At 42.3% G+C, this 23,082-nt stretch overlaps 2 protein-coding genes across 2 annotated transcripts; both read right to left on the bottom strand.

The window, feature by feature from the left end:
* Positions 1–4,031: 4,031 nt before the first annotated feature.
* Positions 4,032–9,351, bottom strand: LOC118788892 (hemopexin-like). The gene is made up of 10 exons (XM_036545086.1): positions 9,226–9,351; positions 8,800–8,825; positions 8,385–8,501; positions 7,494–7,651; positions 7,123–7,276; positions 6,375–6,587; positions 5,956–6,051; positions 5,690–5,820; positions 5,248–5,395; positions 4,032–4,662 (listed from the first exon to the last, which is right to left on the bottom strand). The coding sequence occupies exons 1-10, from the start codon at positions 9,288–9,290 to the stop codon at positions 4,436–4,438; spliced, it is 1,335 nt and encodes a 444-aa protein (XP_036400979.1). The 5' UTR covers positions 9,291–9,351; the 3' UTR covers positions 4,032–4,435.
* A 6,132-nt stretch (positions 9,352–15,483) lies between these two features.
* Positions 15,484–21,156, bottom strand: LOC118789082 (hemopexin-like). The gene is made up of 10 exons (XM_036545390.1): positions 21,024–21,156; positions 20,406–20,428; positions 19,802–19,936; positions 19,209–19,366; positions 18,656–18,809; positions 17,919–18,131; positions 17,252–17,347; positions 16,924–17,054; positions 16,332–16,479; positions 15,484–16,133 (listed from the first exon to the last, which is right to left on the bottom strand). Exons 1-10 carry the CDS (start codon positions 21,086–21,088, stop codon positions 15,907–15,909), a joined length of 1,350 nt encoding a protein of 449 aa, XP_036401283.1. The 5' UTR covers positions 21,089–21,156; the 3' UTR covers positions 15,484–15,906.
* Between the last annotated feature and the right edge of the window lie 1,926 nt (positions 21,157–23,082).

Genomic DNA, 23,082 nt, shown 5'->3' on the forward strand with positions numbered 1-23,082 from the left:
GAATGCCCTCACCATAGCTGACGTTTTTGTTCTGTTTCATGCAGATCCTTTGGTTAATTACTGATATTTTGAATTCTTTTAAGAGATGTAATAAATAAAAATGTTCTAAATGATCCATGACATTTTACATTGTTTTATTCCTAATACCATGTAATTGTCATTGCAATTTTAGTGGTGGGTCTGTTGGTTTGTGATCTTATGGCTACGGTCAAATTCATTATATGTGCTAATGTGTTTTGCCCTACATCATAAATGGATATAAAAACACACTAATATTCCTGAAAAGGCACTCAACACTTTGCACTGAGGAAGCTTTGCAAGATGTAACATACTGAGCAACTGGTACATAGCTGCTCTTTCACGTCACAAAACCCTTATCAAAATGTTGTAAAACATAACTGGATTTATTATTTTTTTCTTTATGATAAATAAAGATGGGATTTATTGATTTAGCTATGAGAGGGAACGGCAGTGGGTTAGTTGGGGAGCTCTGGCCTTGAGAGCTAATAATTTATTAATACCACTTTATCCGCCACATATCCTCAAAAGTCAGAAGCAGTTGCTGTGCGCTTGTCTCCCCTCAGAAGGATTTGCCGAGTATGTCCTCGGGGAGGCGGGCCTTGATGTTCTGCAGTTCAGCCCTTCGGCGGCTGATGCCCATCTCCTCATGAAAGGTGTTGTAGGTCAGCTTCATTACCGCGCTGCTGAGGAGACGGGCCAACTCCCTCAGCATGAAGAGCAGAATCAGTGTGGTTCTGCAAGGTGCAGGTACATAATCTGGCAGAACAAGGAGCCTGATAATGCACCCTCTTGATGTATGCCGCTTTTATGTGTGACAGTTAACCCAGACAGTGTCACGGCCCTCCTCTAGTAAAACTAATCTCTTCTATTTCTTTATTGCCCTTTGCTTCAAGTACAACATATGCTCATGCAGTCCACTAACAATGAATTCTGTGAATCTTGTGAAAAGCCAAAAAATAAAAAGTCACTTCTTCACTGAGGGAGTGTCCCCCTCTTAAAACTTTAATGTACAGATAACAAATAATGGGGACAGTCAGAAGGTGACCCTGTATATATTGAAGACATGTTTCAATGCAATCATGTAATATAACTACTGGACATCAAGCAGCCAGAACAAGTTAGCTACAACCAATCAGTTCTCATTTATGTTGAATATATATAGTTTCCGTCATGTACAGCCATAGTCTATGTTGAGGTATGATACAGGAGGATATTGAATTGTACATTTAATCACTTTAAAACACAAACCAAGGCAGACTGATGGCTGAGACATCGTTGATATAGAAGAGGAATTGCATCTTACGTTATGAGTCTAATGTGTTTTCTTTTAGAAATTCCTCACTTTACCACTTCCCTGTGGGGTTCCCCCTCCCCCTCCCCTTTTCTTACATGGGTGGGCTCTATTATAAGAAAAATTACAAACCACTAACTGGGATAATTCATGATTTCAAAAGCATGCCTAATATGGAATTTATGGGCTTATCACACCTGATACAAAAGCTTTAAGGTGAAGTTACACAAAGGAAAGACCCAATCTGGAATGAGCATTAAGTTTTTTTTGTTATCAGATCGTGAAAGCAGGATCAGTTGACTGGCAGTAAGTAGTTACATACATATTTGCAGTGCAAATGGACAAAGTCAAAGTACTACCCAATCTATGTGTATATCATATATATGTATGTCTCTTTCTCTGTTTCTCTCTCTCTCTCTCTCTCTCTCTCTCTCTATATATATATATATATATATATATATATATATATATATATATTTACATTTACATTTATTCATTTGGCAGACGCTTTTATCCAAAGCGACTTACATAGGTTACAGTTCTTTACAATGTTATCCATTTATACAGCTGGATATTTACTGAGGCAACTGTGGGTTAAGTACCTTGCCCAAGGGTACAGCAGCAGTGTCCCAGCAGGGATTGAACCGGCAACCTTTTATAACCTTTACATATATATATATATATATATATATATATATATATATATATATATATATATATATATATATATATATAACCTTTATATATATATATATATATATATATATATATATAAAAAATGTATATTTTCTGACATATAGGGGCTCTCTTTTCATCCTCCTCTGTCTTCTCTCCCTCTTTCTCTGAGACAAAAATCTTTGGAATAAAATGAATAAATAAATAAATGAAATGTGTCACCAAATACATATTCAAGTTTGGTGACATTTTTTTATGTTAAATTTTATGTTTACTCAAATAAAAACAAAAAAGTGAATGTTTTTAATTCTTATAGATGCACATATAAAGAGGACACTGTCATTGTAGCTTGCTTACATCAACACAGGTAATCCTTCATCAGCTCTGGGTCCAATGGAGGACCATTGTCACAATCCTTCAGCAGTGATTTTGTTCAAGTTAGTTCCATTGAAGTTAAGCCTGGCAGTGAAGTGAAGTGTGCTTGCTTTTTTCCGCTAGCTTTGCCAGCTATGTGTGGGTGTGCAAACAAACACAATCAGTGACCTCTACGGTGAGCTCTTAAAACCTCAGGAGTAGACTCACTGCAGTGTCATTAACTAATTTGGTTGTGCACTATTGTGTGTAGCCAGAAGGGGGAGCCTGGAGTGTGAGTGTGAGTGTGGGAGTGACATTGGGCTTAGGGGGGTGGGAATAAGAGGGCATTATCCTTAATTTTATATTTTCTTATAATTTTATATATTTTTTATATATACTTACCTGTCTTTGCCCTCAGTGGGCTGATATGTCCTGTTGTTGCGGGGGGCTATTGCAACCCGTGGCATACACGGGGAGCTCAGGGAGTTGAATCAGAGGTGGAGGTACCACATCACTGCTTTAATGGTGTGCTTAGTGCAGGATGATGGTGATCAAACAGTGACTTGTAATACCAGACCCAACCACTAGGGGTGGAGCTGGAGAGTCTGTCAGAGCAACAACACCAAGACCTTTAACAGCTTTCAGGGGCCAGCAGTATTCCAACAAAAGCTTTAAAAACATTCTGACCAAATTATTTGCCTAAATAGTCTGGCTCCGAGATGCTAGCATTCCTACCAGGTGCCAGAGAGGCTAGTGGGAGTCCTGAAAGTAAAGGTGCAGATGATGAAGGCCATGGGGGTTATTGCGCCACCATAAAGTAGTCACTGTTCCCAAAAGAAAGAACCAGTGTGAAAATGAATGGACTTAATATAAATAAACTTAATCTCCTGATTTGCTATCCTGTGCCCCTCCTTGATGATCTGTTGGTGAAGATTAGCCAGGGTAACTGCATTGGCACATTTGATCTCTGCAAGGGATATTGGCTATTGTATTCATTGTATTCATTCCCTTTGGGTTGCACGACATTGTTATTATTACACTCAGACAACGATGGGGTGAGGCAAAGAGACGCTCTTTTAAAGTGCCTATAGAGCAAGTATATTTTTAGGGGTGGAGACATTTTTAGATTTTACCTAAACTAAAATACCCCAGTAGTGTGGACAGCTACTGCTTAGAAGTGATGTGAACATGCCAGTTTTATTCTGAACAGTTGTCACTGGGTGCTGTCCAGATATAATTAGTTAATAATAATAACAATGTTAAGATGATTACAGTTTTGTATTTGACTGTCACTTATTGTCGCTGGTTTTATTCCCTGCTGGCGCACTGCTGCTGTACCCTTGGGCAAGATGCTTAACCCCCAATTGCCTCAGTAAATATCCACCTGTGGTAAGTGGTAAAAGTATAAATTACATAAACATGTAAAAATTGTAACCTGTGTAAGGCGCTCTGGATAAGAGCATCTGCTACATGACAATGATGTAACGTAATGTAATTCTGTAGGGATGAGTCTGTGTAGTTTTGTCCCCTTTGTCGTGCAACCCTATAAATAACTTCCAATGTGCGGATACAGGCAGTCTCTATAATGGCGATCTTTCTGCATGCGCACCGTTTCTAAAGAGGAAGGGAAGCACAAAAACAGAGTCTGACTCTCCAGTCACATGGAATAAACAGAGACACACGAGAGCAATCCAGATTTGTCTTAAAGGCTCATCTTTATTTCTGAATAACTCTGTTAGGTCACTTCTTTGCAGTTCTCTTCTTAAGAAACACCCTCAGTAACCCTTTATATCTCTCTGATAATGCTTCCTCTCTGAGGGATGCACCAAGCTGAGGCAGATCACATCACAGTAGTAACTGCAAGGCTTTACATAACATAATTGGCTCTTGCAGGGGTTGTGGGGAAGGGGGGGGGGGTCTTGTGAAAGCAGAACCTAGAGCTGGAGGTAGGAATGTTCGCTTGAGAGAAAATTAAAAACTGCTGCTGTGTAGTACTGTTTTCGCAGTGTGTGTCTGTGTGTTTGCACTGGATACACGTTGCTCCTCCTCCTGCTGTTGTGATTTGTCTGCTCTCGTCACTGAGAGATCGCCGCCCTAATGGTCGCAGCCAAGCAGGTCCAGGGAGATCTTGTGTGCCTCGGGCATCGCCTTGCTGGCAGACATGATCATGGGGGAGTCATAGTGGTAGAAATGGGATCCCCGCAGGATCTTGAGCCCGGAAGGGCCGCACATGCCCGCATCCACATTTTTGAAAGGCAGCTCAACTGTCTGTAACACTTCAGCGGGGGTTTTGGACAGGTCAAGGTCAAACATTTTATGTCCTGGAAGAGAAAAGAAACAGATAAATGGGCATTTGAAGCTGTCTTGCAGCATTGGTCATCATAGTTTCACCCCTATGGCTGGCCTTAAACTGCTAAATACAGCACAGGCAAGCACACTGTGTCTGTCCAGGTGAACATTAATAAAAATGAGTATAGCTACTGAGTGTAGCTCAGCTGAGTATGGCTACACAGAGGTAAGAATTAATGATTACAATAACATAGAGGCTAATTTTATGGCTTAATTTGATGTGGGTACAAGACCCCGGGTATCGCACAGGTCTGATTTTCTAGATTTACATTCAGACGGCAGCCAGCACAACAAAACCCAAATGAAAAATGCAGCTCTCAATCAAAGCTGTTTGCTGCCGAAAACCAATGTGACTCACTCAAGAAAGAATTGAACCTGTTGTGAAAATGCACCCATTTGCTTGTGAAAAATTTCAGTCTGTCTGAGACCTGTTTTAAGAACCCTGAGCAGTCTATCAGGGACAGTCACTCATAGACTTGATGTTCCGGGCTCTTAGAGCTAGTGTCAAACCTCTACTCCACACTGCTGCTGTAATACGCACAGGTAAATGTAAATACCTTGAATGACATGCACAGTGTGGTGATCTCCACACACGAAGGCAGCGTCCACATGGCCATCGATCCCCAGCACCTCCTTCACAGATTTGGGGTACCCGTCGACCAGGGTGTGGGGCTCCCCCTCTTTGTAGTTAAACACTTGGTCATCCTGCAGAGTAGAGTGTTTCACAGTGGATTATATCACACTGATTGTCTGACATATCTTTGTTATTGTCTGTATAGTATACTATACATGCATGCATACATACATACTACACACACACACACACACACACACACACACGTATATATATATATATGTATAGTATAGTTGCTAAATGTTGGTAGACTCCTTTGTCTGATGTTGTTGGGATACCGATTACCTCTAGTGTAGAACTTCTGCATTTCCTTTCACCGTCACCCCTCACCCTCCTTCCTCCCTGTCTTCTGCAGCTCACTTTACCTTGATCATGTAGAGGTGACCTTTGTGGGAGAAGACGGCATCCACCTCACTGTGCAGCTCTTTAAAGCTGCTCTCAATAGTGAAGCCCTTCCAAGCATCAGTTGCTTTTTCCTGGTGCAGGTAGTGGTGACCTGAAGGTTGGAGGAGTGGGGTGGGGGTGTGGTCGTGAGGGTCATTGATGTCACATAGCCCTCTTTCATACACATGTAGGTCTAAATCCTATTTGTACATGCACACACATGGACACAGATAGAACCGGTCCTTACCTCTGAAAGCGTAGATGGTGCCGCTATCGTCTGAAGTGATGGCATCCAGATGCACTCGGCTACACTGCTCCCTCTCCACGTGGTCGCTGTCCTCACCTGTAACACGACAACGCTGTTGTTCCACTAGCACAAGGCAAACGTATTTCCCTGCACTCAAAAATACAGCACCTACACACAGCATGGGGACATGATGGATATGGGGAACTTCATTTTTTTTTTTTTTTTTTTTTTTTTTTATTAAAGATCAGTTTCCTGCAAGGTCTGCTCTTGCTTTCTAATAGATTGTCATGAAAGTGAATTAGAAATTCACAACTACTGTGGGCTTCAATGAATTCGTAGAGAAAGAAAACTGGCTCTAGGGTGAATTCTACACATTTTTCACACATTTTTTTTATCAAAGCATTCCTTTTTGCGCGTACCAAACTTGGAGCACCTCATGAAGAAATCGCGCGCATCCTTCGGGTACTTTCCAGTCACGAGTCCGGTGACAGGGTGGAATTTGGTGAATTTGTGTCCATGGAAACAGTAGTAATGCTCCAGCCACCGGAAAGCTGATGTGCAGTTGGGCAGGTGGGCCCACTCCCTCTCCTCTACTTTTTTGCTTGCAACTTCAAAGTGGAACACATCATCTCCTAGGAAACAGATACAAAAGGAGTTTCAGTTAATTTCAGTTTGTGCACTGAAATTAAACTGGGAAAATATTAAACACAGGTGGGAAAACACTACACTCAAAATTTGTATTAGACAATCGTTTTAATTTACTCTTATGGATACACTTAAATGTATTTAAATGTGTTAGGTGATGTTCCACATGACTGTGTTCTGGGACCAAATTCATCCTCTATTTATCTGTTTACTTCCCTGTAGAGGACTAGAAGGAAATACACTGACAACAGCCTTTTTGCCTTTGACACCAGCACTTCTGCCTATAGCGCAATGAAACCTCAATCAAGCCTCTATCAGAAAGAGATCACTGTAATGCCTGGCTGGCAACAGAACAGATCATTACAAATCCTTTTTTGCAAGAGTACAGTGCACACTACTCTGTTAAAGCATAAGTTCCATTGTTATGAAAAATAAGGCCATTGATCATACTGTCAGACTGATGCTGGTGGTGCTCCCCAGCATTTTTGCTGTAAAAGCGTCACATTCCTTGCGCATGCTCACCCTTGAAGAAGAGGACAGAGTCAACATCACACTCTCCCTTGGGGCACTCCACAGCAGCGTCCAGGTGGTCTGGGATGCCTGGGAACACTTCCTGGATCTTCTTTGGGAAGCCCTCCTCCAGGGTGTGGTTGTAGTAGCTGAAGACGTGGTCATCCTACAGTGTGAATGAAAGAGGAGGGAGGTTATTAGCCATTTTCAAACTTCTGAATTAAGTAAAGAGATGTAATAAGTAGACGCAGGGCACTGCTTGGTCTCTGTACTACTGCAGATTTCATTGATCTGTTGAGTGTGCGCTGTACTGAGCAGGACAGCACGCAAGGTGTAATAGGACAAAACAAACTGAAGCCATGGGAGATGGGAGTGGTCTGTACCAGGAAGAAGAAGATGTGGTCGTGGTGCTTGAGGTCGTCTTCGTAGTGCATGCGGAAAGCAGCATCCACATGCCCCAGGTGGTGGTGATCATCCAGCTCCTTGAAAGAACCATTTGACAGCTCAGCAGGTCCGTGGAAGCCCTTCCAGAGATGATCACCTGACAGGACACAGGGGAGGCGGTGCTTGTTCGATTAGCACTGGTCAGTTGCACTCAGAACTCTCATACGAGTGGTTATTCAAACTTGGGTCAGGAAAGCTCCTCTTTAGTTCCTCAGTGCTCAAATGCACTCAAATGTTCCATGAGATAAAAAAAAAGTTGAAGTGCATGAAGTGCGACCTTTGCACAGTACAACCATTTCAGTACAGCTGAGCAACGTTATGCAGTACCTTTGTTTATAAGGTAACATCACAGGCATGTTCTTCAGTTAACAGCAGTTGCCCCTTTATATCATTAATATTAAAGTGGAAAATATTTTCATTTCGGTCTTTCGAGAAAAAGATTGACAATAATAGATGAAGTAGAGCAGGACACTCATATTGATTTAAAATAGACAGGCATGTCAACTAAATCTGGCAACATATGTAAATTTCTTTGCTAACAGCATAGGGAGAGCATACGAATAAATATGCATTCTGAATGCTGAAACCATTACTGAAGGATATATGCTTTAGGCATATTCATTTCCTGCACACTCATCAACACATCAGTGATAGAGTTTCAGGGTACAAAACCTGCTACAATAAGCTCACAACCAAATGTGATACAACCATACACATAAAATTAACACTAAATAAGCTTTTCTAATGTCATAGCAAAAGAGCAATTATGGAGGAGCATGTGTATGTATTCAAGTGTATGTCACGCACATATGAAGTCACTCGTTACATACCCTTGAAGAAGAATGGGACGCCCTTCTCGCTGGCAGCAATGGCATCAAACTCAATCCCCTCACACCGTTCATGAACAGCACCATGGTGTTCTTTATGGTCATGTTTGGGAGCCTCATCTGAGCAAACCAATCAGATATCAGATGTGTCAGTCATTGTATTCTTATTAGCATATGCTTCTCTTTTTTAAAATGAGTGCATATGGACCATGCTGCATTACAGATTCAATCAAAAAACTATGTGAAGAGAAGTTGTAACCCAAGGTTAGTGGTATTTTTTTTTAATCAAAATCAGCCAGAGCAAGAGTGGAGAACTTAAGGACTCCATTCTACATTGACATGACACTGAACTGTTCTCCACACCCACCTTCTATTTTCGATTAAGGGAAAACAGTTTTATTCATGAAAAGAGACTCACCACCTGCCATCTTTTCAGTATGGTGTCTGTGCAGAGAAGAAATGCATTATTTAGAATTTTGTATTCATAGTTTTGTCACTGGATAAACTATACAACAACTTGAAACCTTAAAAGATTAACCATATGTTTTTGATCTGATCACAAAATTTTGGTCAACTGAATTATGTGTCACAGTTTAAGTTCAAGAAAATATGAGTTATATGATGGATATATGATGGTGGAAACACCCTCACAGAATGTCAGTCAGGACACAGATAGAGGAGAGCGTGTTAGAGTATCTCAGAGACTGTTAGTGAAGCTCAGGAGCAGATAGTGAAAGGTCTGTCTGCTTGTTGGAGTCAAAAATCAGTGAGATGCAGGAAAGACAGTGAGAGTGAGGAGGAAAGTGGTCGGGAGAGACAAGGTGCGAAGCATGTTGCTACTCACGATGGAGCGGCCTGGCTCAGAGCCAGAGCCAGGCACAGGCACAGTGTCTGGGAGAGCAGCCTCATGCTGAGCGGTCCTCTGGGTCCAGGTTCTGGAGAGGAGAGAGCAGGGAAAGGTGCCTGGGCTGGAGCTGGACCGGGCCTTTATACCTGAGCCGGGAGTGGGTGGCATGTTGGCCAGAGCAGGCAGAGGGGGTGCAGGGAAACTTGGCACAAAGCGCCGACAGCAAACACCCTCTCCCACAGTTTACACAGAGTGGAGGTGGATGGGAGCACGATTTCAGACAATGGTCAAGGTAATCAAGGTATTTGACAGCGCATGTCTGTTTCAAGGAAGGTATCTCTGCACTAAAAAGATCAATACTTCATCAGTAGCTTGTGCAAACCTTTGCAAAATGCTCTATAGGACAAGCTAGTTTATTAGAAGATACGGCTAATTTAGTATAGCGCATTCACTGAACCTCCAGGCCATTTTAGCATGGATGCACTTGTTTGCAAATATAATCTTTTTCCAACCATATATTTTTACCTATGCACCGTGATACTGATAGCTTCTAAACACTAATGGATTTTCCTCATTGGGATGCTCCTACTTAACCAAAATAAAATAAACTCAGAAACAGGCCTCAGACACATTTATACATTTTGTATCAGAATACATTCCTCAAAAATCACCCAATTACAATTAGCTCATGTGAGAATGTGTAACAGAGAGTATGGGATTCATCCCCATATGTAACAGGAGTATGGCATGTTGAATACGGACCCAGATTTTTTTGCAAATGTCACATTATTTCTTATGAAGGGCCATTCTGCTTAATCTGAATTACTTTTTATGTGTCATTCATTCCATTAGCCTTGTTAACACACATAAGAATCATAAGAATATGATTTTAAAAACCTTCCCCCAGTGTAATACAGATTTATCTAAACATTTTCAGGACCTGGGATTTTCTGAGGATCTTGCCTTGGTTGCATAGTTTTGCTGCCAAATGGGGATTTATAGAGTGAGATTGAAAGAGGAACTTGGATTATGGTAATGGTAGGGTTTCATGGATGGGTACCAGGACAGCAGGTTGAATATTAAGATGTTTGGCAGCATTCTGAATTGTGATTGCTGTCAGAGAAGAAGATCCTACCCAATATGTCCTTGGGTAAGAAATGGATGTTTTACTGATGCAAGAAAGATATTTGAAATTTAAAAGGATTGTGGCTGAGCTTTTTTCTGGTGTTTCCTGCTATCATTTCTGTTTCGGTTCCATTTCGGTTTTGCTGCCTCGCATTCTAAAACACTAGACCACAATACATACTGCACCACTGGGTGCAGAAACTTGGGAAAATGCTGAGTTGTAAGTGTGCTGACATGGTGCTGTTTTTTTTTTTTTTTGGAGAGGAAAATACTAGAACACACGACTCAGGGCAGGAACCTCCTCCCCCGTTACGCGTTAGGCAGCACGTCGCTGTGACAAAAACAAATACAAATCTCAGACTTCTGCTCTTTCCCCCAGCTTCCATTTCTACCGTTAAATCTTTATTATTTGAAACCACACTGGCTGTTTTCAACTGTTAAACATGGTGATGGACCTGTTATGGTATGGCCAGCCATTTCGTCGACATCATTGGGTCCAGTTCTTACTCTGCACGGTGGAATCATGCCACATAAACCCATTTTAGGGGATCAGGTCCACCCTGTGGTTCAAACATTGTTCCCTCAAGATGTTCCCATATTCCCATATACGATAAAGCCCCCATGTATTTTACTAAACAGATTCACAAGTGGTTTCATGAAGACCAGGATGAAGTCAAACACCCTTCATGGTCTCCTCAATCACCGGATGTGTGCAGAGTAGATTTCCATCTCCTTCATCTCTCAAAGAACTGGAGTTTTTCCTTCAAAGAATGGTCCAATATCCCAGTAGAAACAGTTCAAAACTTGTGTAAGAGCATTCCAAAGAAGGGTTAAAGCTGTTTTGAATGCAAAGGACAGCCCAGCTACTAATTTTATTATTCATATGTTGTTTGGTGTTTTCATTATCTTGCCTTCTTCTTGAGTACGTCTATACGCAAATTCATTTTTGCTCGATGCTCTTCAGAATAGCATATCTGCAGAAGTACGTACACACCTATTTTTGAGGGGTGCTTGAAAAGAACAGAATCATATTGTAATAAAGAGACAGCAAACAAAATAACAGCATACACTGTGTATCGCAGAAACAAATAAATCAACACCTACATGTTTGCCATTGGAACAAATCAATCTGAACATACCTGGAATTGCACTAATGTTTAAACTGCGTGGGGATCTTTGCCTTTTGGAATGAATTTTGCACTGTTTGCTAAATGTTTTAGTCTGACGAATTTAAGAAATCCTTGTTTGATAAGTTACTATGGCTTTGGCATTGCCTCTTATGAACCCTGAACCCTTGGCAGGTATCCCAAGATTAAAAAAACCACATGGAATGCAAACAAATCCTCATAAAACTGTCCTGCTACTAAAGGGTTAGGCCATTATGTTATCGAATTCTGTATGGCATTTATGAGCTGGTATTATTGGAGATATTTTCAAGTGCATGTGACTGGAGGGGCAGAGTGGGTATAAATGTTTGGGTTCTAGCCTCATTTCATATCTAGATAAACCAAAATCAAATCACATTACACTGATCATGTATTACATGAATGCATTACTTGGACTCTTTTTGTTTAATTCTGCACGCAGTATAGGTTTCAGTTGGATGGGTATAATGTTGCAGAGCTCAATATCACCTCTACACAGCCCTTTGGGCTGGAATGTTATCAGAGTTTTGACCACATTTTGTAGACTATGTTTGCTTTGAAATGTCTACTATTAATTGCATGCACTGTTTTAGAAATACTCACTGAAATGCTAAAGCTTTGTAATGCATTGTTTGTGAGGTCTAATGTATAAAAGGTACATACAATGCATATATGAGGTATAATTTTGGGCATGTTATGGGGCAGTGTTGCCTGGAATATGTGGTTTTTGTTTTCCTGATATTCTGTCATCTGACCTTTTATTGGAAGATCATAACAGTATTGTTCTAGCTTAGCCAAAATCTGTTGTGGCCAATGTTCTGTATAAGACAGCAGAACCAGTTCGCATGAAAAGGAATTAGCTTCAGATTTTACAGCTGTAAGCAACTTGTAAGTGTCTTCATTAACCCACTTAGCTGATGTTATTGATGAAAAGAAAGCAGTCTTCACTGAAAATTAGCTCGGCTCAATAAATCTTACGGGCCTGAAAGATGTCCAGGCAAGGGCTTTCAAAATTTGCTTCACCTCTAATGCAGAGGGTATTCAGTCCTGTGAGGCTAAAGCAAGCAAGTGCTCTCGAGAAAATATTAGCTAACCCCTGCAAATAGCCCTCAGGCAGCTGTTTGATCAGTACAGATTGCCACCACAAGCCCACACAAAGTTTGTGGTTATCTTCCTGTATTAAGCAATTCTTGTACAAATGGAAGAGTCACTGGGGCAGCACAGTACAGACCATCCTTTTGTCTGGCCGCACACCACAGATGGTGTATGCTACAGTTGTAAGAGCCTGCCACCCCTGTTTAGGGTGCCTGTGCACTCTGTAAACTCACACTACAGATTAGTGGAGGCCCTGAGTTAAGTGCTGGGTCCTGTCAGAGGCCAGGTCCACAGTCTCAGCCCTGGTGACAGGAGATGGAATTTACTATATAATCCACAGTGTTCCATTCCATCCACATCTGCAGTCTGAGAACCACAGTTCTTGTAGCAACCTGGGAAGCACCAACAGAAAGGTAACACCCTCCATCCATGTCCTCAGAAAAAGAAGTGACAGCAGAAGCCGAAGGGGGAGTCCAGGGGTCATCACAGGACATCATGTCAGTTGTCAGTTTCCGTCATTTTGGCAATTAGACTGATCTCCATGACAATAGATCACTGTACATGTGAACGTAAAAGTAAGCTGTTGACCACCATTTGAAAGTGAGGGGACCCCAGTTCACCAATGACTGTTCATTTTACCTGCAGCCAAGAGCCGCTGACCCCTTCTGCCTGTATGAAATGTGCCCCGGCCATCTGGCAACCCAAATTTATAGCCCAAAAATGTAAAAAGAGGTGCCCTGATTCTCCTCACTTAGCCCCTGAAGGAGGACTGTTAGTATAGCCTGTAGGACACTGACACCCTGACAAACTGTTCTCTTAGGTACAAAGGCCTAGAGACAGGACACAGCCCAGGGCTGGGCACAGGAACAGGGGAACCACCTTCACTGCTGCAGCTATGAGACAGGGGCGGGGAGGGCACATGTACCATCAACCTTGGTGTTAGGGCAAAACAACTTGTGGTAGGGCTTGTTTGTTAGCCTGGTCTGACACTGTTGCTCATTCAACTTGAATGGATACACTTATGTTCTATTTGCTGGAAGTCGCTCTGGATAAGAGCATCTGCTAAATGAATGTAATGTAATGCAACATGGAAATGCAGGCTTTTAAAGTCTAGCACCTCTGTGGAAAAAGAGTCATGGCCCCAGGGAACAGAACCACATGGCCTTTTTCCTCGTATTGAGTTGCAACTTGTGCAGCTGCAGATGCTCAACCACACAAGTGACAGGCTACTCAATGCACATATCAGCCAGTTTGCTAATATTAATCATACAGTATTTCACACTGCCCCATCGAAATTAGACTTTCCTTGTGTTTTGATTCCCTGCGTCCTAGACACACCACTGCTTGCATGCGGACAGCATGTGCGTGAGAAAATATAAAGTTTGTATTTTGTTGTAGCATCCAACTTGTTCTTGTCACTTGTGATTTGTAGCTGAGATAGTTAGGCAGCTATCTTAATACAACCTTTTGCAACAGCATTTCCTCTGAGCCTTCACCTGGCAGCACCCCTTCCTTTCCAGAGCTTAGTATTCTGGTCTTAACCGGGGTTGATTTTTCAGTGGGAGTTACAAACGGGGGCATGTTGATTCATTATATCAGGCAAGGTTGCTTCGTAAGGATCAATGCCAAGGTCAGCTGGTACATTTTCCAGGGAGATGCAAGACCCGGGGACACTCTGGGTGAAGGATTCCAGCGTTCATGGAGTTCAGGCTTCTATAGGTTATCTGTCCATTTGACGTAAAGATGGTAGATACACAGACATCCGATCTGGCCACCCAGCTGTGAGTGGTCAGACACTGTAACACGCGAGACCTCAAACCCTCTTACCTGGGTGCAGCCATGACAGTTTATGGTAAAGGAAGAAATTCTTTTATATTCCTGTTCCAATGTTTCTATTGAGAATGCTAAAATCCTTGCAACAGAAAACATGATTAAAGAAAAGGCTACCGAAGCTAAGTTCATTAAACTGGCATGGAGTGCACTTTTGCACAACATGTACTTCAGGCATCCATTCATATAGTATCAATATTTTACAATGCTGTCAAAGAAAAATCGAAGCACTCTCATCTTTCTGAAGCTCTTGCAGCAGCAGTATCATTCAAAGTTACTCATCAGTGTGGGCCCCAGGGCAGACTGTTTGATCGAACAGTGTGTAACCATGTGTAAACATGGTTTGTAGTATTAAACAGAACGCCGAAACGGTCAAGGTACAAGCTCTTGGTGTTGTCACCATGCGGAACACAGACCACACAAAGAGGGAGCCCCCTACAATGTCCTCTGTCACCCCAAATCTTTTCACCTCTTAATGATTGAGCTGTGACTGTATGGACACTGATGTTGTGCTTGTGGACTTACTGTGGGTACAATGGGGAAGTTTTCTGTTCTTCCTTGTGTAAATGAGAACTGTCTAAACTATGATTTGTGGCCAGATTTGTGTCAGACTGCTTGATATGGAAGCTCAGCTAGGTATTTTACATAAAATTATAAACTTCATCCACACTTCTCTGGTTAAATCTGTCAACATAATGTAACATTATGAAGGCGTGCTTTGGAAAGTTACGTTAGAAAAAAAGTGCAGCATGTGCAGAGTGGTGTAGCGGTCAGGAGCACGGCTTGTGACGCAAAGGCTGCTCGTTTGATTCCCATGTGGGTCACTGCTGTTGGACCCTCGGACAAAGTTCTGAACCCAAATCAGTAAACATCCAGTTGTATAAATGCACAAGGTGTAAATGTTGTAAGCTATGAAATTTGCTCTGGATAAGAGCATCTGCTAAGCAAAGGAAAGGGAACAGATAGTGTACTAATAGAAGATCTCTTGGTTTCTTTACCAAAGAGAGAAAATAGCAATAATCATGTCAAAGTTTTTATTGTCTCACAAAATACTGATAACAATGTGGTCACAATGGAAGGCACAACCAGGAATGTGGAGACACCGTGAGCAGCTGCAATGGAACAGGCATTTCCTTCCATGATTTCAACGGGATTACGTGAAATCTCTGCGATGAACACAGCTGATGCAGAACTACAGGTGGTGGTAAAGAATGCATATTATGATGTAGTCAGTGGCTATGCGAGTACAAGATTTCAAAAGTGATAGGGAGTGATTTACAAGAAACATGCATTCCTATGGTAAACACAGAAACAAACACAAGACATGTAATCTGCTACTCTACATATGCGTGTGTGTGTGTGTGTGTGTGGCAACACGGCCACCTCCTGTCAAGATTCTTTAACACCATTCTGGCGATGCCTGACTGACATTGTGTGTACTAAACCACTTTCTCCATGCCCTTTCCTCTATGAGATCGCCATCCTAGTGGCCGCAGCCCAGCATCTCCTGGGGGATCTTGTGGGGTTGGGGCCGAATTTTGCCAGAAGTCAGGAGAGCGGGGCTCTCAAACTGGTAATAGTCAGATCCTGCATACACTTTCAGGCCGGTGGGGCCACACATGCTGGCATCAATTTTGGGGAAGGGCAGGGGAGACTCCTTGACCACGCGCCGTGGCGTGGCAGACAGGTCAATGTCCAGCAACTTCGGCCCTGGGGAAGACAAGACAGACCGGGGTTTCAGTGAGGATGGCATCGCCCCTCTTGCTAGGGCTGTATTTGATTCTCATCATATCAACTCAGGTGAGCATCCATGCAAACAGGTAATACCAGGGATGCATGATCATTAATGGTGACTGCAGGTGAATAATGAGAAATGGTAAGCTCAGATGCACAGGTAAAAGCAGGTACCTTTAATGATCTGCACAGTGTGTTGGTCTCCACACACAAATGCAGCATTCACGGGGCCCTCAATGCCCAGCTCCTCTTTCAGGGGTTTGGGGTACCCCTCTATGAGAGTGTAATGTGCTGCCGATTTGTAGATGTAAACTTGGTCACCCTGTTAAACAGACAGCGGAGGGGACTTTCATTGATGTGATGATGTAAGTCAGAATCATTAGTTTTCAGTCATTTTTCAGTTCATTTGAAAGATCATCATTCATCGCGATCTCTGCTTATGATGCCTTTAGACAATACCAGCTATGACTGGCAGCGTACAGCAGTGGTTACAGCACTGGACTCTGAATCTAAAGGTTGTGGGTTCAAATCCCCGGTGGGACACTATTAATCGCACCCTTCAATAAGGTGTGAAACTATAAGTGTTATGTAAGGCTTCATGGGTAAGAGATGTTGGAGAAAAGAAGGTCTACAAATGATCTACAAATGAAGGTCTACAAATGATCTTGGATTAGGGTGTCGGCTGAGGAAACAAGAATGTAAAGGGAATTCATTCAGTTTCACACAAACACTCATACTCATGCATCTGGCATCCGGCTAAGCAAACCTTAATGAGGTACATCTTCTGGTCGTAGGAGAAGACTGCGTCCACATCGCTCTCTACCTCCTTCCAGGCACTGGCTATTGAGAAGCCGTGCCAGCCGTCTCGGTGGGTGTCCAGACGCATGTAGACTTTACCTGTGTTAGAAGGGGGGCAGCTACAACCAGTTACCACTTGCAGAAATGCAGGTCTATGTGTCCACACATATGCACAAAAAAAAACAGATCCTGCTACTCATTGCGCACACAGGGGGAGGTAATATTTCTAACTTCTCGAAGACTGGGTCTATCTCTCTAAATCGATCGAGAGACAGACAGAGAGCGGCAGCCCTCACCGCTAAAGGCGTAGGTCTTGCCCTTGTCATCTGAGGTTATGGCGTCCAGCTTCACGTCCTTGCAGCGTTCGCTGTCCGAGCCACCATGCCCATGGCCTGCAGAACGGCAACAGGTGTTGGCATCCATTCAGCACACTGGACACAACTGCGCACATACCAGCACCACGACATCTTGTGAAACTACAACAGGCACAGTCAAGCAGCAATCAAGACAGTAATCAAGTGTAGCAGAGCTGAAGTAATAGCTTGTGTGAGTTCTGCGTAAAAGCCTTGGTAGCGGGTAGCGGGTAGCAGGTAGCCGAGCAGTTGCAGCGGCTACGTCACTATCCGAGACCTGGTTAAGTAGCGTTGTTGCCAACAGGCTAGGGGCAATTCGCCTTTAGCTCAACTGGCAATGATGCTGGCTGTAAGGGGTTGACAGCGAACAGTAAGAACCTCGGTTCAAAACTCGCTCGCTCGCTGACCCACGTAACATCAAATTAAACACAACGCAAGATACCACCCCTTACACAAGCACAATCTGGAACCCGAATTTAAGAAGAATTGATTTGCTTTGATTGTTTCGTTTTTGTTTTTACTTTTTTTTGCACCATATACTCTATTCAAGACAAGCAAGAGGGGCAGGACAAATACATGTCCTGCTCTTTCCTTTTCCTCCTCCACATACCACGGCCGGGGCACTTCATAAAGAAGTCACGGGCATCCTTGGGGTACATTCCAACCACAGATCCAGTGACAGGGTGGAACCTGGTGAAATTGTGTCCATGGAAACAGTAGTGACGCTCAAGCCAACGATAGGCAGATGTGCAGTTGGGCATGTGGGACCACTCCTTCTCCTTCACCGCCTTGGTTGCAATGTCGTAGTGGTACACTTTGTTTCCTAGAAAACAACAGGGAAACTGTTGAACCGGGTTCCATCCCACAAACAATGCATACATTTTTTTTTTACTGGCAAAAGAAGATGATAGCAACAATTGAAATATCATTGTAACTAATAAACCTTCACTTTTAGTTCAGAGATTGGTTGTGTTATAGAGAAAAAACAGTTAAAGAGATACAGTTTTGTGTGAAATAAATGGTATTTAATAAATGCTAATTATCTAAATTAACTGTGCACAACATAACTTTCTCTTGTCAATATTTGTTTTTATAAATATACCTGTATTTAAAATAAAACATTAGAGATTATCTTTAAAAAGAGAGACTGTCCCAAGAGAACACATCTCACACACTGTTCAGTGATCCCTCACTGAACCTCAGAAAATCAATATTTAATTTTTGCATTGTTGTTGCTAGAGCAACACTTGCCAGCATGTGACCTGCTAGCAGGGGCGGTTGCACTGTGACCATTACTGTCAGACTGCTGTTGGAGGTGCTGGTGTTGCGCCCCTTGGGCACACTCACCCTTGAAGAAGATGACAGAGTCAACAATACACTCGCCCTTGGGGCACTCCACAGCAGCGTCCAGGTGGTCTGGGATGCCTGGGAACACTTCCTGGATCTTCTTTGGGAAGCCCTCCTCCAGGGTGTGGTTGTAGTAGCTGAAGACGTGGTCATCCTACAATGCAAGTGAAAGAGGAAAGAGGTTATCAGAGACATTACTATTTTGTGTCAAAAGTCAAAACATTAGACCAAAAAGGTTCTCACACATGTGTGTGTGTGTGTGTGTGTGTGCGTGTGTGTGTGTGTGTGTGTGTGTGTGTGTGTGTGTGTGCAAGACGTCTGAGTCTAAGAATCTAAGACGAGTCTCGTCTTAGCGAATGTTCAACAGCAGGCAAGATTTTCTGAACAATTCCAAATGGAAGATTTGAAGGGGAGAGCATATAGACTGCACATGGACCATGTAAAAGAAGGCACCTGTACTGTACCAAGAAAAAAGTACAACAGAAGCAAAGAAAGAAGGAGCTTACGGAATGTACCAAGAAGAGGATTTTAGAGAGAGGCAGAGTAAATATACCAGGAAGAAGAAGATGTGGTCATGGTGCGTGGGGTCGTCTGTGTAGTGCATGCGGAAAGCAGCGTCCACATGACCCAGGTGTTGGTGTTCGTCCAGCTCCTTGAAGAAGGCATTCGACAGCTCAGCAGGTCCACTGTAGCCCTTCCACAGGTGATCACCTGGGTGTGCCAAATGACAGACCTGGGGTGAGTCACACCCCTGCTAGTAGACTGACGCTTCTCAAATTTCAGCTTGTTAATAGCGTAACAGTATTTTCACATTGAAACATACAGGCACAGCACACTACATTCATATCTGTTATTTTCTATGAAGGTGAGTACAGCTCTCCTGCAACTCTTTTCAATTATTTCAATTTTTCCAGTTTAGGAACTCATGCTTTGGCCCAAAAACTGATCAGGCAATCAACTGAACCTTTCAATTAGATGAAAAAAGTATATCTTCTGGAGGCTGGACTGCGTGTTATGCCATTATACATAGCAGGAGTTGTAAAACACTGAGACATGGCCATGAATATTGGTCCCGGCTGAAAGTAAAAGGCACTAATGATAATAAGTCTGCATCGATTAACGGATAAAATGTCCTCATTTCAATACCCTTGAAGAAGAAGACGTTTCCCTTCTCATCAGGGGTGATGGCATCAAACTCGATTCCCTCACAGCGGTCAGGCTTGGCACCGTGGTGGGCATCGTCATCCAGGTGCAGCGGGTGGTCGTGTGCACCATGGTGATCTGGCATAGCCAATCATACTCCAGGTCAGCCAGTGTCCAAATTCCAATTGCCATTCATTTCTCATGTTTACCTGGGATATTGTCATGTTAATTGCAAAATGCTCTGCTAACATGGATCACATGAATGGCAAGAGATGCTAACATGCACCACAAAGGTCAGGATATGATGAGAGCATCAAGTCTAAATCTCCTGATAATTTTATCTCATTTTGGAAGCACAGACTGTACCATTCTACTATTCAAATGTTTGGCACTATCGCCCTCTTGTGGTCAATTGAGTTGTGACAGCTAAGACAGTGGCGGTGCCGGAGCATTCATGGTATAGACACGACCTTTCAGGCACCTGTGTTTTTTTCCATGTTGATTTATCATCAAGTCCACAGACTGGGACTATCTGGGTGTAGGTGTGAGTCTGTCACTGTGACTGACATCACTAATTTTGTGTAATATTACCTCATGGATCACTCACCTGCCATCATGAAGTCATAGTGCCTGTTAAGAAGAGATGAAAGCATTCAGAATTCCCACATCTAAAAGATTCCTTCACTTCACCTGAATTTGTTATGAATGTGTTTCAGTGTAGGTGGAGAATATCATAGGAGGGACTCATCACATCATCAACGTTCATTTGTATAACAGCTTTGCTTACCTGGAGTGGCTTACGCTTCTGTCTTTTTTTTTTTCATTCGTACAGGAGAATATTTGCTAAAGAAAGTCTGGTTAAATACTTTTGACTAAGGGAACCACAGAAGTGCCCCATATGACAATTTAACCATCCACAATGTCCATGATGAAGACACCGTCAGAGCCTCTCTCTTACTATATTATCTGTATGATCAGCAATGGTTGGTACCCTGCAGCAGGCCAAACACGACATCTTATAAGCTGCAATAAGTCTAATATGAGAGCCAGAATTCACCCTAAACAGAACGTAAAGTGTATCCGCACATTAAAATATGAATAGCAAGGGACAGCAATAACAAGCTGGGCTTCGGCCTTGGGACAAACTGCCCTGCATTATCTACATTAACTGCTTCACAGATGTGTGACTGAGGCAAAGCAGGACCCGTGTGACAGCGCTACTCACGATGGAGCGGCCTGGCTCAGAGCCAGAGCCAGGCACAGGCACAGTGTCTGGGAGAGCAGCCTCATGCTGAGCGGTCCTCTGGGTCCAGGTTCTGGAGAGGAGAGAGCAGGGAAAGGTGCCTGGGCTGGAGCTGGACCGGGCCTTTATACCAGAGCCGGGAGTGGGCGGCATATTTTGGTGCAAAGGGGGGTGGGGTGGGTGGAAGGGGGTTACGAAAAGCTCTCCGAATATTTACACAGAGCGTCTGTGTAATAGGGTGTAATCTTGGTGCAGCTGCATGCAAAAGTCAAAGTAATCAATCAGGCTGATTGATCAACCTGTCATCCATGTAGCAACTTCATCCGCATGATAAAAAAGATAAAAACATGTATTTGACTTATTGACTCTCTTTACTTAGTTGATGCTTTGAGACTCGAATTTGGTATTTAGCACTATAATGTATACTGTGCAATATTCTATCTGAACAGAATAAACGTTTAATTACTGCATATAGGTTCCTGAATGTCTGTGCAAGTTTTACCTGTTCCTTAGAACTCAACACATGATGAATATTACTCACATCATGAATGCTAAGTCAAATTATGCTGGATAATCATGACTAATTATGACATTAACATGTTATTATGAATCCTGTCACATGTCTGTCATGCATTCCTTTACAAGAAATTATATTTTGAAAATATATTTTAGAGAATATGTTTTTACCCCAATAACTACTTGCAATTTTTTGTCCTTTTGGTATTTAAATTATGTTGCTGTTTGGTATTCATTATACTTCCTATATTTTCTTGGGTTGAACAGCATATTTCTCAGTATATTACAATGTATTTCATTTCCACATGGGTAGCTCTTATGAACCAGGGGAATTCTCACCTAAATCAACAAGAGATGATAGAGGGTTTCTTTTGTTCTCATTGAAAGTGCATCTGCCAAACAGGCAAATGCTTTAAACAGTACATATTCTACACATTTTAATTATCTTTGGAGATGAAGCATGAAAATAACTGCAGGTTCACGTTACTCCAACTTGAAGTGTTACAATACACAAACCAACTATTATGATACAAACTGAAATACCAGTGTTTACAAAATCAGGTAACGCAACAAGATTTCAGACAAATTCACATGTGTTTACTGAGCCTATTTGCTTCAGTTAGTTTCTGGTGCAATGTTTACTCATTGTGCATGCCATTTCCTCAAAGGGAAACTTCTGGGTGAGTGTGATTGGTCACTCTTAATTTTGAATAGTCTGGTGTGAACCCTGACCTCACAGATAGGCCAAGTATCACTATCCAGTATGTTGCATCTGTCTATTTTAATCCCAGATTTAGGTGATCCTCCAAAGTGCCTTGTTCTTAACATTACTAACGTTAGAAATTGTTCTGCTTTTATTCTTTTTCCTTTATTCACAAAAAATGTTGTATAAGAATAATAAAAAAGTGTAACATTTGCACACAGTCATTCACTGAGGTAGGGACAAGGCACCACAGTGGTTGGATTTAATGATAGCTCACTCTGAAAGCTATCAAAAAGGAGGTGAACTTTGGAGCTTCAAATGGGTTACAAGTCATTGGGAAACAGGCGTCAAATGTCAATGTTGCTCCAAAGTCAATATCAAAGGCAACACCAGTAATAGCAAAAAAAGCCCAGCATTGCATAAAATGGGATTTGGACTAAGAGGAGTGTAGGAATTTTCCTATCAGCCCATCCGGAATTTGTGCTTGTATGCTATATTTCTATAATGTTTCATTTGCATTGGGTACAGGGAAATGTAGGCAGAGCCCAAAAAAACATCTGCATTATAAGCGTGAGAGTGCTTGCATAGGCAATCCAGCATTTACAGAGGTTGCATTTCATACAGTGTCACTTCTTCCTCACCAAAGCCAGTAGCTTTGTGTAGCTTAACAGGTGACCGTGGCAATTACCAGCCAGAATGTTGTGGAACCTCTATGCTTTGGTAGTGGTTTGGTGGGTGGTTACTGTGGTTTTTGTGATTTCACGATAACAAGCTTCCTAAGCCTTTATATTGTATGTTATGAGTAAATAAATCAAACTTACA

The sequence above is a fragment of the Megalops cyprinoides genome, chromosome 14 (assembly GCF_013368585.1).
Source record: "Megalops cyprinoides isolate fMegCyp1 chromosome 14, fMegCyp1.pri, whole genome shotgun sequence".
NCBI lineage: Eukaryota > Metazoa > Chordata > Actinopteri > Elopiformes > Megalopidae > Megalops > Megalops cyprinoides.

Bases quoted from the DNA above. Each gene is read 5' to 3' on its own strand.
- LOC118788892 (XM_036545086.1), bottom strand. From the start codon at position 9,290: ATGAGGCTGCTCTCCCAGACACTGTGCCTGTGCCTGGCTCTGGCTCTG. The intron at 5,396-5,689 runs GTAAAGTGAGCT...TCTACTCTGCAG, and splicing joins GTCACCTCTACATGATCAAG to GATGACCAAGTGTTTAACTA. The intron at 4,663-5,247 runs GTATTTACATTT...TTTCTCTTCCAG, and splicing joins CACTGTGCATGTCATTCAAG to GACATAAAATGTTTGACCTT.
- LOC118789082 (XM_036545390.1), bottom strand. From the start codon at position 21,088: ATGAGGCTGCTCTCCCAGACACTGTGCCTGTGCCTGGCTCTGGCTCTG. The intron at 19,937-20,405 runs GTGAGTGATCCA...TGGCTATGCCAG, and splicing joins CTATGACTTCATGATGGCAG to ATCACCATGGTGCACACGAC. The intron at 16,480-16,923 runs GTTTGCTTAGCC...TCTGTTTAACAG, and splicing joins AGAAGATGTACCTCATTAAG to GGTGACCAAGTTTACATCTA.